The 17,883-nt window shown below is 46.3% G+C and overlaps 1 protein-coding gene across 1 annotated transcript in view; it reads left to right on the forward strand.

The window, feature by feature from the left end:
- The window catches only part of igf1ra (insulin-like growth factor 1a receptor), a 79,201-nt gene that overhangs the window by 55,936 nt on the left and 5,382 nt on the right, over positions 1-17,883 (forward strand). The window contains exons 4-20 of the mRNA XM_062390120.1: positions 712-848; positions 1,337-1,481; positions 2,271-2,479; positions 2,602-2,728; positions 3,458-3,693; positions 3,797-3,964; positions 4,380-4,587; positions 8,221-8,504; positions 8,610-8,752; positions 9,135-9,300; positions 9,421-9,523; positions 9,705-9,775; positions 9,870-10,099; positions 10,696-10,800; positions 11,091-11,250; positions 11,473-11,602; positions 13,896-14,030. Coding sequence (XP_062246104.1) covers positions 712-848; positions 1,337-1,481; positions 2,271-2,479; positions 2,602-2,728; positions 3,458-3,693; positions 3,797-3,964; positions 4,380-4,587; positions 8,221-8,504; positions 8,610-8,752; positions 9,135-9,300; positions 9,421-9,523; positions 9,705-9,775; positions 9,870-10,099; positions 10,696-10,800; positions 11,091-11,250; positions 11,473-11,602; positions 13,896-14,030 — 2,757 coding nt within the window. The remainder of the gene's footprint in view (positions 1-711; positions 849-1,336; positions 1,482-2,270; positions 2,480-2,601; positions 2,729-3,457; positions 3,694-3,796; positions 3,965-4,379; positions 4,588-8,220; positions 8,505-8,609; positions 8,753-9,134; positions 9,301-9,420; positions 9,524-9,704; positions 9,776-9,869; positions 10,100-10,695; positions 10,801-11,090; positions 11,251-11,472; positions 11,603-13,895; positions 14,031-17,883) is intronic.

Here is a 17,883-nt window from a genome sequence, read left to right on the forward strand (position 1 = left end):
TACATTTCCTGGCATGTTGTTCGGTAAATAGACATGCCACTTCTCTCTCATATTCACACATACACACACACACTCTAAAGCCGCTTATGTGCGCACCATGCACTTGTGCGTAATGAATACTTCTGTATAAAGTGTCCTTGAGGTGAACTTCACCTGAACCCGCCCCTCACTCACGGGTTCCTTTCTTATAGTCTGTCTCAGAGCTTCTCAGTGTGTGAAGATTAAGAGCATGTTACACTAATAATGATTCACGTCTTGACTTCCCAGAAACAATGAGCCAGTAGATTTGACAGATTAACAGTCAAAGGCTTTAGGACGAGACTCGTAACTGTCAAACACTTCCATTCATTGGTCATTTTTGCTTTGTTTGACGCAGGAAAACGCTTCCCTCCCTCGTCAATTCCCCAAACTTTCCACGCTGCCATGTATTTTTTTGGCCACACCGCTGCTGTTTAGTCTCTGAGGTCAATACGGTGAATCACTCTCTCACGAAAGAGAGAGGGAGAGGGTTCAGATGAGGGCCCATAACAGATTATACTCCCTGTGAGAGGGGTGACCCTGTATCGTGCAGTGAATTTATTTGCCTGAATCCCTTGGAATGCTCGGGAGCTCGGGGAGTGAACAAATGATTTCAGGGTGAGATAGAGAGGTTGTTGTGTTTTTTTTTTCTCAGTCTCTCTTTTTCTTGCCTCTACTTCTGCCCGTACACAGAATGTTTTGCAGCGCCTGCAACGGACTGTGTGACAAGGTCTGCAACCCCCTCATCATCGACTCTGTGGACGCTGCTCAGTCGCTGAAGGACTGCACCGTCATCGAGGGCAACCTGGACATCAACATTCGCCGTGGAAGTGAGTGCATCTGAGCTGAAGCCTGCCGGAACCTTCTTTTTAAGTGTGAATTAACTCCGTAGACCACACTACGCTGCGGCACCATTTTAGTGGACTAAACAGACTAAGCAGATTAAACACACTAATGGTTCCCTGCCTTGAAACATCCGCCAACAGAGCATTTAGCTCGTCTACAGTACAGTACAGTACCCTGTAATGATTCTTTACTGACCACAGTATACTATCTGCTCATTGCACTTTAACCCAACTGTCACATTACACTTTAATGCTGTTTATTTATTGCCAAGTTGACAGGATGCTTCATGAGCTAATCTCCACGTTTGATAAAGATAATGCAATTCAGTGCTCGGTGGGATATTTTCATTAAGAGCCAGAACAGTAGCGGTAGAGGTCCCTGTGTGTTTTTTTTTTTTACACAAGGCTTTCATGTGATTTTATTTCCTATGCTATGGGTGTTAGGGTGTTTATGTTTATCCTCCTGTCCCCAGATAACATAGCGTCTGAGCTGGAGAGCTTCATGGGATTGATCCAGACAGTGACGGGCTATGTGAAGATTCGACACTCCCACGCGCTTGGCTCGCTGTCCTTTCTCAAGAGCCTGCGTTTCATCAATGGACAGGAGCTCATCGACAAGTATGGCCTGTCTGTCTGCGACTGCTCGTGTGTGAGCGTGTGCGTGTGTGCGTGTGTGTGTGTATGTGTTTGTGTGTGTGCGCGTGTGTGTGTGTGTTTGCGGTGACTCAGGGAATTAGAGGACGTGAGCAAAACCTCAGCCTAGCAGGGAGGCTGTCACCAACATATCATTGAAGTTGCATAAATGTCAGAGGGACTTATTGTTGACGGAGTGTCTGCCCTCGATGGCGGGTGCCCACGTTCACACAAGATGATAAATGGAATTAGAATCTCTTGTAGCATCGTGTGACATGGATAGATCATAACATGATAACATTATATATTAGATTCATATTCTATTCTATTTAAAAGTGATTCAGACAGGCCAGATAAGTGAGCGTGGCTACTATTCTGAACAGGGAGTCTCATGTTCACCGGCCCCTGTATTTACTGTGGTATCAGCACCAGTCTGAGATACGAGGGAAAGTTTTTTTGGTGCCGGCCAAAGGGGTCACGGGAAAGTCTGTTGCCCTTCTCGTTGTTGTCTCTCCCAGGATAAAGTTTCAGTCAGAGGAATGCTGTCGAGGATGGCAGACATTCCCTTCGCTCTCAGTTAGAGCTCAGAGTGTTAGCACCATGCTGTTTCTCTTTCACTCCTCCTCGGTACAAACCCAGCCTCACGACCCAGAGCTCAGTGATGGCCACCTGCGATAGGGCCTGATGCTGCCACCAGGTGGCAAGACAAATCCTGTAAAGTCACATTTTAGATGGTTTGAAACCTCACTCTTCATTTCTATTTTCCATTTCCAGCATGTATTCCTTCCACGCCGTCAACAACCAGCACTTGCAGTACCTGTGGGACTGGAGTCAGCACAACCTGACTATTCAAGCCGGACGCCTCTTCTTCCGCCAGAACCCCAAACTCTGCATGTCTGAGATCCACACCATGTGGGAGAAGACGGGGATCAGCGTGAAGCCAGAGGAGGGGGACTTCCGGAACAACGGCGAAAGAGCCAGCTGTGAGTATTTCCACACGAACTTTCACAGTGGGTTTCCCTGGGCTCCTCTTCTCATTCTCCGAGTGTGATGACTGTATACACGATATGTGCGTCTCACTGAGGCTCCTGCTCTGTCACGTCAGGTGAAAGTCACATCCTCACGTTCAAGTCTAACGAAACGACGAGTCACGCGATCAAACTGATGTGGGAGCGCTACCAGCCGCCAGACGCCGGAGACCTCATCAGCTTCATCGTCTACTACAAGGAGTCGTGAGTATCCACCAGACAAACACCTCCTTATCCCCTCGAACACATGTTATACAATTAACTCCACACTGAGGAAGAGTGGATATTGACTTTTTTCCTACAAAAAAAAACACTCTCAGTGAGAGATATGAATTTAGATTTAAAATATAAGATTTATGGGGAAAAACACTTTAGATTATTGAAGCTTTCTGACTTGGGATTATTCACACAAGTCATTACTGCTGTATCTGTGTGTACCTCATCTTAATGTCATTTAGTGTCCAAAAGACATCGGTTGAGGTACTTTGATTTAATATAGCTGTAGAGAGAAGATATTTTTCATTCGCAAAACAACCAACCAAATATCTGTTTAGGGTTGGAGTTACAGCTTTCTTCTTGAATTCGAACACCGTGAAGCAAAGTCCTACCTCAGATGTTGGTAATTAAATAAAAACTCTATCTGTTATAGCCCCGAGTCTTCGCCCGTTGTTTCTCACTATTTCAGGCTTGTACTGTCAATGAGAGCGAAATGGTCAGTAGTAATTTAAAACATGTATAAAAAAAAAAAACGGGCAAAAAGATGCAAAACAATTGCAAGAGTTGTTGAGATGAATCGTGTCTTCAAACATAACCTGGAATAAAACAGTTCTGATGAGTTCGATATTGCTTTTTTTTTGTAAACGTTGGAGATTTCACGTGTAAATTCAAATTCTTTTTTTCTAAATGTGCGGCCATGTCTTGTGTCTCCACCAGGCCGTTCCAGAACATCACCGAGTTCGACGGGCAGGACGGCTGCGGCTCGAACAGCTGGCACATGCTGGACGTGGATCTTCCTCAGGACGCAAACAGCGAACCAAACGTCAGTCTTCAGCACCTGAAGCCCTGGACCCAGTACGCCGTCTTCGTGAAGGCCATCACCCTGCAGGTGGTGGGCAAACACATCACTGGGGCAAAGAGTGACATCATCTACATCCGCACACGCCCAGCGCGTAGGTTTCCCCATCAGTCTGCCGACACCATAACTATACAGTACATTTATCATAAGTAATGCAACATTTAAATATGACATACCATGCCTTGTCCCTGTTGCAGCTCCTTCTGTGCCTAAAGACGCCCGCGCGTTCGCCAACTCCTCAACCAAGCTGGTGGTGAAGTGGTCGCCCCCCATGTTTCCCAACGGCAACCTGACCTACTACCTGGTGCGCTGGCAGCAGCAGCCTGAGGACAGGGAGCTCTACGAACACAACTACTGCTCCAAAGGTCGGCACCGCTCTACTAAAGCAGCTTCTTTTTAACTCTTTTCCCACTGATCAGTTCTTCCTCGTTGTTGTTTAAAGGAAGAGCTCAAGACTTTTGAGGAAATGGGTTTCTCTCTCGATGAGTTACATGAACAGTGCTCTGTCTGTATGTTAAATATGAATTCATATAGTTCCCAAAGCGTTCAATTAGACTTTAAACATTAAAACATAATCTGTGAAAGATTTTTTTTATACTCACCCGCCAAACTGACAGCCCCCCCCCCCCCACTCTCTAGCACACACACCCATGCACAACTGTAAACGTCTTCTTGTCTTTCATTTCTTTAAGTGTAATGGCATTTGTCTTCAATTATAATGAGGGAAATGTTTTTTTTAATAATGCAGAATCACTCAACTCTTTTGTTTATCCCTTACAGAGCTGAAGATCCCGATCCGGATCTCAGCGACAGGACTCACGGACATGGACGACAACACCAAGCCCACCAAGTCCGACCTGGCGGGGGGAGAGAAGGGCCCGTGCTGCGCTTGCCAGAAAACCCCCGAGGAGAAGGACCGGGAGAAGGACGACCGCGTCTTACTGAAGATCTTCGAGAACCACCTCCACAATGCCGTCTTCTGGCAGAGGTACAGTGAGCCCCGTATGGGCGCTGTAATATCAGTCACCTCCTGTTTCCAGCGCCTGCTCTGTACCTCCTTTTCACGCCTGCGAGTCTGTCAGAGAGCCGCCGCAGCTCGTTTTGCCTTAATGGGTCGAAATGAAGAATGAGGTGGCTGCCCCGGGTGTGAGGGCTCCTCTGTTGGAGCTGACAGGATCCAAACACGGGGGCATTGACAGACCGGACGGGGGCTTGGCCGGCCTGCTGCGCTCGGCCGTTTTTGCCAGGAGGCATGGATGAGGAGCCACGCTGCGTCGGATCCAAAGCCTTCTTAGCGCTCTTGTGGCTTTCTGTTGCCATGGTAGCGGTGGCAAGGGGGGGGGACTAGCAGGCAGCAATTTAGGCAACACAAACAAACCCAGGAGAGAGATATGATTAAGGAGTCTGAAGAGGCTTTTGTGCGCCACAAGTGGGACTGACTTTTGTGTTGTGTTAGCATTGAACTTGCTCGTGGCTGCAGACGTTTAACTGTTTCAAAGGCTCCGGCTCTCTTTCCTCTCCCTCACGCCTGTGTTCACTCGTTAAGCCTCTGTGAACCGGTGCCGTAGCACACGCTGGTGAAATATGGAGACCTTTGATAAACGTATTGCTTTGCACTCAGCAGGTACCTTATAGATCCATATCTTGTAAATGATTACGGCAAAGTTCATCCATTTAACAGCGTTACGCTGCCCTTTTCTTCTTAACAATGCTCTGGTGGAGTTGGATCGATAAATATATATATATAATAAAACACAGCTTTCTATTGTAATTGAACTCATATCTTCCTCCCTCCTCCCTGTCTGGCTGTGGTGATTTGCTATAGTTTAGCTGTCAAGGAAACAGACGGGTGGCAGGTCCCAGGCCTGCTGCGAGGGGCTTATCCTGTGTATAAGCGCAGGCTCTCCACTGTAACAGAGCCGGCCATTATTACGAACCACTCCAAGGAAAGGCCCCCTGAGATCGAGGGGGGGGGGAAGCTTTTCAAAAGGTTTTGGGTTTAAACCAGGGGGTGAGGAGGAGAGAGGGCGGCTGCAAACAGAAACAGAAAGAAGAGGAAATGTTTTCCATTCTGTCGCTCTCCACTCTCCTCCTCCGCCTCCTCTTCGCATGCTCTCTTTGTCTGAGACTTTTTTTTTTTTTCTTTCTTTCTTGAGTGAGACAGCTGCCAGGAAATGTACAGTGAATCCGTGTGGAATTTAAATGAATGAGGGGAAGAGCCCCATCAGCAGCAGAATACAAACAGACAAGTGAAGGAGGGCAGACGGATTGACGGCTAGAGATGCACAAAGCGGATGTCTGTCGGTATCTGAACAGACGACCTTGTGGTGTGATCCAGAACCTGTTATCAGCTGCCTGGACAACTCATTTACTGTGTCACCCGCCTGCTAGTAAACTCACGATGGATACATATGGTTACCTCTTCTTCCTTTGTGGCTCTTTCAGTCATATTCTGTGAGTCTGCTTTGTGCTGCGGCCGGGCACTGATAAAGTGCTCCACAGGCCGAAGACTGAAAGTGAAGTCACGGCCTTCCTGACCGGATTCCGTTAAGGTAGATCTTTTTTTAGCAGGCGAGGTCAGGACACGGACTGTGGTGGCTCTCTGGTTATAAGGTCATGGTTAAATCAGCTGCAGAGCATTCTCACAGTGTTAGAGCCGCTGTGCTTAACCCCCTTGATGCTCGTTAGGAAAAATTAGATCCTCAGGTTTTTCTTTCCTTGGTCGCTCTTCTTCTGCTGCTTTGATACAAGGCAGCGCGAAAGGTTCCCTCGGCCGCTCGAATCAGACCTTCGGCATCTGTGTATCTGCTTTCCACTCGGTTCTCATATATTCGACTTACCGTCAGAGGTCACTGATCTGTTTTTAAGAGCCGCTTCAGTTATGACAGTCAGAGAGGAATGTTAACATGTCAGTGCGACTGGTGTTTCCCACGGATCTGTGTGTGCCTGCACCGTCCTCCTGTGGGTGGATGTCTGCCCCGACGCAGAAGAGGCTGGACTTCAGCTTTGCTCAGTTAGATCTCTTGGTTTGAGATTTGAATTCTCCCGCTCCAGCTGAAAAGAAGCAACTTTCTTGAAAGAAATATAACATTCTGGTGCAGTGGTTAGCACAACAAGACAGAAAGAAGGTTCTTGGTTTGAATCTCGGTTTGACCAGCACTCTTTGCGTTGACATTGCACCGTGTACTCCATGCGTTTCTGTGAGTTTTCTCTGGGTGCTCCAGCTTCCTCCCACAGTCCAAAGACATGCATATTGGGATTAGGTTGATCAGGGACCGTCCCAAGGTTTTTAAACTAAAATGGGCCCAGCAGCATTTCAAAACTTCTCAGTTGTAGCGGCTCTAAAACACTGGAGTAGTGTGGATGTAGTGGAGTTGATGTGTTTTCAAATTAAAACATAGGTATGTGGATTTAGCATTGTCAGTACACTTACAAATAATGAAAATAATGGTTAGTTTTAGGCTGATTTACTTCAGTCTGAGCTGAGCTTTGTAGGTAGAAATATCTAGCTTCTAGTTCCGGTTGTTCTCACACTGCTCCAAAGAAAATCCTAAAAAGATATATCTCAGTTGCAGGAGCTCTTTTAAAAGCCTCAACATTCTGTTGTTACCTGCTGCTGCCTTTCATGTTCTTACTCTGTCAGAACCAGGACTCTCTTATTTGTCCACTTGTGTCACCTTAGGACCCGACAGTTTTCACAAGTAACGGTGAGCGGGGGCTTTAGGCTCAGTGTTGTGTGTTTCTGATGCTGCTGCTACATTCACAGCTGTCAGCAGCTGTCGACCCTCAGTAAAGACGACGTCCAGCTCCAGGAGATTCCACAGGTTATGAGACAAGGTGTCTGTTCACCTCGGTGGCGTTAATGTCACTGCTGAAAACTGGACATGTTTGTTGAGAAAGTTGGTAGAGAAACAAAGAGAATAGAAAAAAGAGTAATATTTTCTCACACTTTATAACTTTCAGCTTTTATCTTAGCTTATTGTTGTTTGGTATTAACTGAACAGCAGCATTAGTTCAAATCTACTTTTTCTCTCTGTCTGTGCACCTTGCTATGGTCCGTCTGACCTCATCCTTCTTCTACACAGCTCCACAGGGAGTAGTTTGCAGCATCTGGACACATGCTGCGCATGCATACACACAATCACAAACACCACATAGCACACATTCACTCCACCTGGTCCAACAAGATTCTTAACCTTTGTTTAGAATGCTTGTGGGAGTCATTAACATACAAATATTTGCCTTTTTTTTGTTTAGGGTTTGGGTTAGGGTTAAAGTTTCATCTAGTGGTGAAGTTGCTTGTTGCAGCTGAATACCCCTCACCTCAACCTCCCCTTCCAAACATGAAAGAAAACCTGTGGCAGCTGTCAGTTGTCATAAAAACTCAAAAGGTGTTTAGATTGTCCAGTCTGGGCTACTGTAAAAACATGGCCGCCTCCGAAGAGAGTACCTGCTATCCATGTAAATATAAAGGGCCCATTCTAGGGTAAAGAAAACAACAATTCATACAATTTAGATGAAACGTTCATGTGCATTGTTTCATATGCAATTTCTGAAAATAGATCCCTCACACCAAAATCGTACACACCGAACCTTTAAATCAGCTTTCCCTGTTTTTCAGACCTCCAGACCGTCGACGCAGGGATGTGAGCGGCGCGGCCAACGACACGCTGTTCCAGGACAGCGCCGGGAGGGGGAACGCCACCCTCGGGCCGGGCAACAGTACGGATGGCGCTCCTCCCATTAGAGAGTATCCATTCTCGGAGGACAAGAGCGCAGCAGAATATTTGGACATCCCCAACCTGCAGCCCTTCACAGTCTACCGCCTCGACATCCACGCCTGCAACGAGGAGGTGGGCCGCTGCAGCGCCGGAGCATTCGTCTTCTCCAGGACCAAACCTGCAGGTGAGAAACGGACCTGGATACGATCTGTGACGGAAAAGCACGTAACAAATGTAAACACATTGTCGTAATAACGTCCTGCATGTGTGTTTTATGTGCGTTTCCCAGACAAAGCAGATGACATTCCAGGAAAGGTGATCTATGAGCGGAGTGAGAAGGTGGAGGGTTGTGTGCTGCTGCACTGGCAGGAGCCCGTCATGCCCAACGGAGTCATCCTGATGTATGAGATCAAGTTCCGTCTGGGGACTGAGGTGAGCCAGACTGGATGAAACATGACCATCTCCTTAGACAAATAAAGACAATTCAAATTATATACAGTATATAACTCATTGGGAAAAAATACAAATACAAAATTGATTTCCCCCAAAGAAAATTGAAACATTTTAGCATCTTTTATTTATCTGTTAATTTAAAAATACTGTGGTTTAAATGTGGGGGAAAAAGTCAGGATCATGGTCAACTTTATTTTAAGTAAATTTTAACACACAGACATATTCAAATCTATTTAGGCTACACACACATCATTCAGCACAGAGAGGGTCAAACATCCAGCAACAAGAAGCAAAAGGTCATTTGGAGTATAAGTCCCTATAAGTGGTGTTTCACACATCTTACCCTTCTCTGTTCTTTTAGCCCGAGAAACACGTGTGTGTGTCGCGGCATAACTACCGCGAGCACAGAGGAGCTCGCCTGACCAACCTCGGTTCAGGAAACTACTCTGCCCGTGTGCGCGCCACCTCTCTAGCAGGGAACGGCTCCTGGACGGAGAGCGTGTCCTTCTACGTGCCTCCACCCAAACGTAATGCAACACCTCTCCGCTCATTCAGTCCTGAACAATTTTGTTCCTTGTCTAGCTTAAAGTAAATAAGATATAAACACCTCTTTGTGAAGTAACCATCATATTTCTTTCCCTGGACAGGAGACGATGGTGTTGCCTTTTATTTGGTGATCATTATCCCCATCATAGCGACGCTCGTCATTGCCAGCCTCACCACAATTCTCTTCTATGTGAACAAAAAGAGGTAAGTGTCTTTATCACCATGCTCCACACATCGCCTGATTGGTGGCGCTTGATTATGTAACTCTATTTACTGTTGTGATGTTAATCAGAGATGATTAGATTTAACATTACACTGTGGTTAAGAGTCGGCTTCCTGTATCCGAGCTCTGTGCCGGCTAACCGAGCTGTGTTCATGTTAACAGGAACAGCGACAGACTGGGAAATGGAGTCCTTTATGCATCTGTCAATCCAGAATACTTCAGTGCTGCTGAGAGTAAGATTAGTCAATATTTTCTCAAGTATTTGCTGGTTGTATTTTGTCGCACGTACGTGGGGTTGACCGGCCGCCCGTTGTTTTTTTTTGCCAGTGTACGTCCCCGATGAGTGGGAGGTAGCGAGGGAGAAGATCACCATGCACAAGGAGCTGGGCCAGGGCTCCTTCGGCATGGTGTATGAAGGTTTAGCCAAGGGTGTGGTCAAGGACGAGCCAGAGACGCGAGTGGCCATCAAGACGGTCAACGAGACGGCGAGCATGAGGGAGCGCATCGAGTTTTTGAACGAGGCCTCCGTCATGAAGGAGTTCAACTGTCACCACGTGGTAAGAAGGACGCGTCCTCAAATATTCACTCGTGGCGCACACGAGACAGAAAAGACGAAAATAGTTCATCGCAGCGAGGCTACAAATAATCCAACACGATGTTGAACCCAGTGGCTTCTCGATTCGAATCATTTCCTAATTAATCTGCGTAGAGGTAGACAGAAAGAGGTCAGCGGGTCAGGAGCGCTGTGGCTGTCTTTACCCAGGCAGCTGCAGCCTGAGGCAGAGTTTAGTCTCCTGGAGATCGTCCACATTCTCTCATCAGCGTGATCACAGCCTCATTAACGACGTTAAACGGATGCTTTCACCGTTCTCCCTGTGGAAAGCAGCTGCTCAAACCTTTTTATCAAGTCTGGCTGCCGAAAAACAAACACTGAATTATCAAAGTATGCTTTAGAGAAACTCCGTATATCCTATGTTGGATCTGTATTAGCAAAACAGCTGAGCATCATACTGTTTATATTCATGCTAATCTTCATAGTACTCTGTCGTAGGGGACCTCCTCTCAAAACACTTAAAATGAGGTCAAAGTATTAATTTGGGAAGGGAACTTTGACTCCTCCCTCCCGACCCATGCTGTGCTGTGATTGGTGCAGGTGCGGCTGCTGGGTGTGGTCTCACAAGGGCAGCCAACCCTGGTGATTATGGAGCTGATGACACGCGGAGATCTCAAGAGCCACCTGCGCTCGCTGCGCAAAGAAGTAAGACGCCTTCCTCATACACACATATTTCTCTATCCTGTTTGACGCCAACACACACACACACACACTGACACACACTGTATCTCTATTCGTACAGATGCACACTCTAGTGTGCGACCACACACACGTCCTGTCCCTGCATGTCCACACACAGTATCCATCCCTCACTTTGAAATGCAAAACTGAGGAAAGCAGGGTCCTGAAATGAATTCAGACTGAACAGGGTTTTCACTGTGCTCTCTCCCCCCCCCCCCCCCTCCCTCACCTCATCTCCTCTCACTCTGCTGCAGAACTCCACCACTCAGGTCCTACCCCCGCTCAAGAAAATGATCCAGATGACCGGGGAAATCGCCGACGGCATGTCGTACCTAAACGCCAACAAATTCGTCCACAGAGACCTGGCTGCCAGGAACTGCATGGTGGCCGAGGACTTCACCGTGAAGATCGGAGGTGAGTTGAGTTAATACAGCGCCACAGCCGGGATGTGGACGCTCGGCGCCGGGATGTTTGGATTTCAGGGAGTGCTGGCGGCTGCGGCGTCTTTATGTAGATGGACAGAGGGAGGGAGGAGATGAGGGGAATGGATGAGGCTCTCAGGAGCTTCCTCTCCCACACAGACGTGAGTGATTCTCAGTGAATTCACCCAACTCGGTGTTCATTTTCTCCCTTCAGATTTTGGCATGACGAGAGATATTTACGAGACGGATTACTACAGAAAAGGAGGGAAGGGCTTGCTGCCTGTCCGCTGGATGTCCCCGGAGTCACTTAAGGATGGCGTGTTCACTACGATGTCTGATGTCTGGTATGAGAACACATCACTGTGGCCCACACATGCACACGCACACTTAGACTACGTTCACACTGGGTTCAGAATCTGATTTCTTGATTCCTTGGATTGTTAAATGACAGTGTGAACAGCATAAATCACAGGGAATCTGTGCTTTTCAGATTCAGATTTTGGCCACTTTCATAAGTGGTTCTAAATAAGCTACAGATCCAATTTTTGGGGAAATGCGACTTCAGCCTGAATAGCCATGTGACAGAGAGGTTTTCGACCTCATAAGTACTTGGGGTGACACATCTGTCAAAGCAAAACTTAAGGGATCGCATTGTTACCAGCCTGTGTTTGAAAGCACATCAAAAGACAAATGGAACCATAAACACTCACATCTGTGCCTCCATGTTTAATACCGGCCTCTCCTCCTTGTTTACCTCCGTACATCCTGGGGCTGCGTGGAACATCCTGTTGTTCTCTTGAGCATGCAGGCCATGACCAGCTCACATTGACTGATCCAGGCCACATTTAAAAAATATAATGTGAACAGATACATAAAAAAAATCGGATTTCTAGAAAAAACAAACAAATTAGATGTATATATTGCAGCCTGATTTATGTATGTACAAACCTTCCTTAATCCAGGGGGCTTATAAAGAACCTCACAAATGTCTGTATATTTTGTGTTTTCAAAGCTTTTCCTAAAACACTTCCTGCTTTGGAGTGAAAGATCCCTTCACAGACATTGTTAACGTCACGACAGGTGGCGCTTCCAAAACCACAGAAATCCTTTTTTCCTCCAGCTGGTTCTCCGGAAATTCCTCAGAGCGGCGTCCAGACAGAACACAAGAGAACAAGCAGAGTGTTTCGGTGAAACCCGTGCTCACTGTTCCGCCACATTGTTCCTCTCAGGGACGATTTTGTTCTCGGGGAAATACAAGTGTTTACTAGCTCCCATGAAAGTTTTTGTTTCCCAACTCCGAGTGTCCCAGGGGGCCGGTCCCTGAGAGTCGAGCTTAAACTGCTCCAGATGTTGTCAAATGAGAGGCTTCAAACCCACCTCCACATTCACGCCCTCTATCTTTCTCCTTCAAAGCTGCACACGTGAAGTTTCAGCGTAAAATGAACCCATCCACGAGGAGGTGACTTCTAATTTGTGGAGGAAGAAAAGCTGCCCGAACGCGGCTTCGTCTGTCAGCACAAAACAACCCCCCCTTTGGTTACGTGTAGTGTGTTGTAACAAGGCTGCTCTGAATGACTGCGAGTGTTTTCTCAGAACCCGTGCCAGTGGTGAAAAAATATGACTTGCGAGAGTGAGCAATTATTGTGGTCTCTTTTTAGTTGGGTTTGAACATTTTCCTCATGAATAGCTACACGGTTATCTCAGTGCGAGGCAGCTTGAGGTCACACTGCACTTCACTGTAAACACTTCAAAGCGCTGGCTCGTCCCGTGTTAATGACATCATTGTGATCCACGGACTGGCACACATGGTGCACAGATTACTTTATTCTTGTTCATTAGGCCGACAGGTTTTTAGGATTAGTGTGATGGCGATAACATTAGAAGAAAATCATACAAAGTGGAGCTTCTCTTAGCCCGGCAAAGAAAACGCTATCGGGTTACACTTGTTCTGGCCGTTAAAGTTGACTGGAGGCGATGGAGGTGCTGTGGGATTCTTTGGTGTCTTCAAAGTAAATTTGTTGCAGTCAAACAAATTTGAGGTGAGAAAATGTCCAACCCGCTAGTTTGTTCATTTTTAAATGACAAAGTTGAGCTATTGTATTTAAGAGTTTATACCCGTGACTTTAGAAAGCTGTTTTCTCATGTTCCACTCAATGCAGGCAGCAACTAGAAAGGCACTGAGAAGAGTGTGAGATCCGCTAATGCTCCAACAGCACCACATTTCACACACTCATAAAAAAATTCAAGATCCATGATTTTTTTCCAACAGTAAATAGTGACAAAAGTAAAAAAAAAAAAAAACACGCCTCCTTTTCTCGCAATGTTGAAGAAAGTGAAAAAAGTTAAACCTCTTGAGCTCCCTCCTGATCAGGATCTGCACCAAAGGTTGATGGGTTCTTCACCCATCTGTTCCTCATAATTGTGGCGTTTCGAAGGTTCTACTCTACAAGTCCACTTCACTTTATCTTCAGTTATTAGGAAATATTAAAGATTTTTCATTTTCTTTCTGTCTTCTGCTTAATTATGTTCTTAAAAAGTCTAAAATGTATCTTGTTGAAATCTGCATAAACCCTGAAACTGGATGAGCATCGATAAGACGAACATATGTTTATCTGAACCTCTCCTCTCTTGTCACAGGTCGTTTGGTGTGGTGCTGTGGGAGATCGCCACCTTAGCGGAGCAGCCGTACCAGGGCTTGACCAACGAGCAAGTGCTGCGCTTCGTCATGGAGGGAGGACTCCTGGACAAGCCTGACAACTGCCCTGACATGCTGTGAGTCTCTCTCTCTCCCCCCCGTGATCAATACCTCTGTATTAGCACCCACTCCTGACCTTCCAGGTTTAGGTTGTAACACCACTGAAGGATGTCTTGGTTCGTCCTCCATCCCCGTTAATATTTCACCCCGCGTTTATTTTGAGTCGTGCTTCCAAGTGTGTAGGATATCATGTGGTGTGCATGCTCAGGCAGAGCCAAGATGAGGCCTGACATTAACGTCACAGGTTAAATGCGGTCCGCTGACAACACGGCTGCAGTGGTCAGCTGGCAGCAAGAATCCAGACCCCCCCAACCCCCCTGACCCATCATCGCCGGCCCATACAAGGGATGCCATGACCCGTGTGAAAAGGGCCCGTCATTCCTGCCGCCGTGGACCGACCGTGTCCGGCGTCAGCAAAGGGAGCGAGGGGCGAATGAAAGAATTCATCAAAGTGTTTATAATTCATTAATGAATCGCCCCGGCTGCGAGAGGAGAGAGAGCCCGGCGCAGGCTGCTGGTGGGCGTGCAGCGCTGCATCCATGCATTTCTCCACTCCCTCTCTGACCTCAATAAGAAGGCATGCTGCTCCCTCCCTCTCTCCACGGCTGACCTCACCTTAGAAAGAGAGCGCGAGCGTAAAGAAGGAAAAAAAAAGAGAAAGGGGGCCGAGTGTTGTGCAGACACAAACTTCTGGTTCCCATGGCAGCACGGCTGTTTTGTCCTGATTGCAGGAGTGTGTGGATTGTGTTACGGAGGTGGTGGTGGGGTAGCCTCTGGGTCTCTGGGCTGAGCACGGGGAAGTCAGGCCGGTCGCCTCTGCTGCGGTGACTTAATGGAGATTTCCAGAAGATTGCTGGAGTGCAGCGAGGCCAGACGTCCTCGACAAAGGGTGAATAGAAAGATACAAGAAGAGGAAGTTGGCAGAATAATAGACAGAGGGATGAGTCACATTTGGAGGAGTATGAATGTGTCCTCCTTGTGCTGTGTGTGTTTCCCATGGTCAGGTAGCTGCGGGTCACTGATTGGATTTCCCATGTCTCTGTCTCCAGTTTCCCTCGAACAAAAGTGCGTTCTGTCTTGCCGGGTTTGGGCGAAAATGAAACGCAGACTCCGTGATCACATTAAACATCGTGATTTTATCGTGGAATGTTCGCTATCACTTCCAGTGCTATTGTGAATTAATGTCTCACCACACTGGGGACACTGCATGTGCGATGTTTTGCGGTTCTGTTCTCAAGAGATTCCTGTTCAGGTTGATCAACATGGACTGTGGATGGTTGAAAGCTGCTCTGAACTCACACTTGGCCTCGAAGTGTGTCTGTTTCTGATTTTGTCTCGAGTGTTTCAAGGACTCTTTGTCCATCTCTTTTGATACATTTTGGCCTTGTCTCTGCAATTCTTTAACAAAAAGCCTGACTGCCTCCAAATCTCATCTTGAACTTATCATTTTAACACAATCGCTATTAGACATTTGCTAGAAACACTCTAGCAAATATTGTTTTGATGGAAAAGTATGTTCACTCTGGGAGTTTACTCCAGTTCATAGCAACTCTCACTATATACAGAGCATGGCGAAGGAGGATACAGGGACAGACGTGCAACTTATCAAAGATATCAAGCTTAAAAGGCACTTAGAGAGGGCTTAGTTCCACCAAGGCTAATGCTCCATCTCGCCATTTAAAAGAAAGAGAAAAGAGAAGTCCTGGATCGGCCCCTTTGTTCGAATCCACACCAACATTTAATGGGTTCTTCTTTAGCCTGTGTTCCACCGCTCCACGATGTTCTCTGAAAAAGCTTCTTGCGTAATCCTGCTGACAAACAAACCAACCAAATAGACAGAGGTGAAAATAAGATATAGATAAAAGAATCCTTGCATGTTTGCATAACCTTCTTGGCGGGGTTTCTGAAAAATGGATGAGAGACAACCAAACTGAGGCTGAAGTTAAATTTCAGCCTGTTAAGCTTTATTCAAACAGATCATTTGGTGCATTAAAAGATACTTTAACAGAGGATGGAGTTAAACCTTGAGGAGCCTCATAGCAGCTGAAGATCGGAGCCAGTGTCTTCTGATAGAGTTCCATGTGAGGGTACTGCGGAGCGTCGGCACGGCTCCAAGCATTAGGCATCTTTTCATGGGAGGTCCTCTGTGACTGGATTTGGACATCTGAACGTCAGCTTTGAGACACTTGCTGCACTGCTGAAAAACAAGTCAGAGTCCGTCTCCCCCCCCCCCCCCCTTGCTTCAGAGTATGAAGTGAGGCGTGTGTTCAAGTAAAAGCTCTACCCATAATTCCTCTGCGCTGAGAGGAACTGGCCCTCAGCTGCAGCGGCTGCGGAGAGGCGATTTGAGGGGGAGAAAGCAAACAAGAGTGAGGGAACCGTAAGAGCAGAGGAGAATTGACCAAGGTGTTTATGTCAGCGGGTCTTTCAGAGTATTCTTAGCTTGTTTGTGTGTAACTGAAGTTGTGGTGTGCGGTGTAGCACCACACAAAACTGTAATATTGCTGCCGTTTTAAGATGTTGTTTTGACATTCCCAAATGTCGGCTGCCGGCCTGGCACAGCGACCTGACGCATGATTTACTGCGCTGCTGAGTACATGCTGCATCACGGGCCTCACTGTAGGTGTAGTCGAGTAGCCGTAAATAAATCATGTTCACGTTTCAGACGTCTCCATTTAAATGCTGTCAGAAAAATAGTTTTTGAGTCATTGTTGTGGCTGACGGCAAGTGTACAATACATCTGCATGAATGTGTTTGTAGTGAGGTGGTTTCAAATTTCACTTACTGTGTGTTACCTCACCACAAACTTTCATTAAATGTACCTGCTTATCCATTACTAAGTTATTTATATGTGAATTTACACGTCTGTAGCTGCTGCCATCAGACCTGAAGGTTCATGTGCAGCATTCACATAGACCAACATATGACTATTTCACAAAATGTGAATGTTTTTGAGTCAGTTTATGTGGTTTTAATACACTGTAAATAAAGATGGATGACATGACAGCCCCCCCCCCCCAACATATTGTGATTGCCTCCAGTATAGGTTATGAAGACCCCTTCCTAATTAAGAAGTCAATGTCAAATACATGTTTGCCATTTATTTGTAGTTTTTATCACTGATGTGTGTCCAAGGGCTCTTTTCCCCAGTAAGTTTGGATTTGATTTAGTTATCTGATGCTGTAAAAACAAAGTGAAACGTCACAATTGACAGCTGAGACCTTCCTCCATCCCTCGATTGCTACTGCACAGACACTGGCTCCAGATCTGCAGGACGGCCGTGTGTGTATCTGGGATATTTAAACTTAAATTCTGAATAGCGCTCCATCTTAATATACAGTCAATGGGCTGTAACACTTTGTGTACTTGTTCTTACAGGCTCTGAATAACTATTAAAAATGTAATGTTGTTAACATTAATAATCTTGTAAGTTGTGGTATATCAGTCTAAATTACTGCATTGCATCAATGTACTGTATGAATACTTTCTACATAGAGAGACATCAGTACTGTATATAGTGTTCCTGCCTCAGAGTACTGAAATGGACCTAAAGTTCAGTGTCTTCTGCCACCTGCTGGTGGGAAACATGAACCTACAGTGTGACCCAACTTTCCCATTAAGTGTTCTCACACTTATTAACCATTGCTTTCAACGCTCCTTCTGTCTGTACTGACTGGAGTAATCCTGTCATAGCACAGCTGTAATGAAAGAGATGGGGAAACTAAATCCACAGTTTGCATTGTGTTCAGCCTCAAGTAATATTAGGCTTCAACAGTTAAATCCAAAGTGATGAATAATATAATAACTATAGATAGAAGTATACTTATACTTATATTTGTGTACATTTATATAAGAAAACCTATGTTCTTA

This window comes from Platichthys flesus, chromosome 6, assembly GCF_949316205.1.
Source record: "Platichthys flesus chromosome 6, fPlaFle2.1, whole genome shotgun sequence".
Lineage (NCBI taxonomy): Eukaryota > Metazoa > Chordata > Actinopteri > Pleuronectiformes > Pleuronectidae > Platichthys > Platichthys flesus.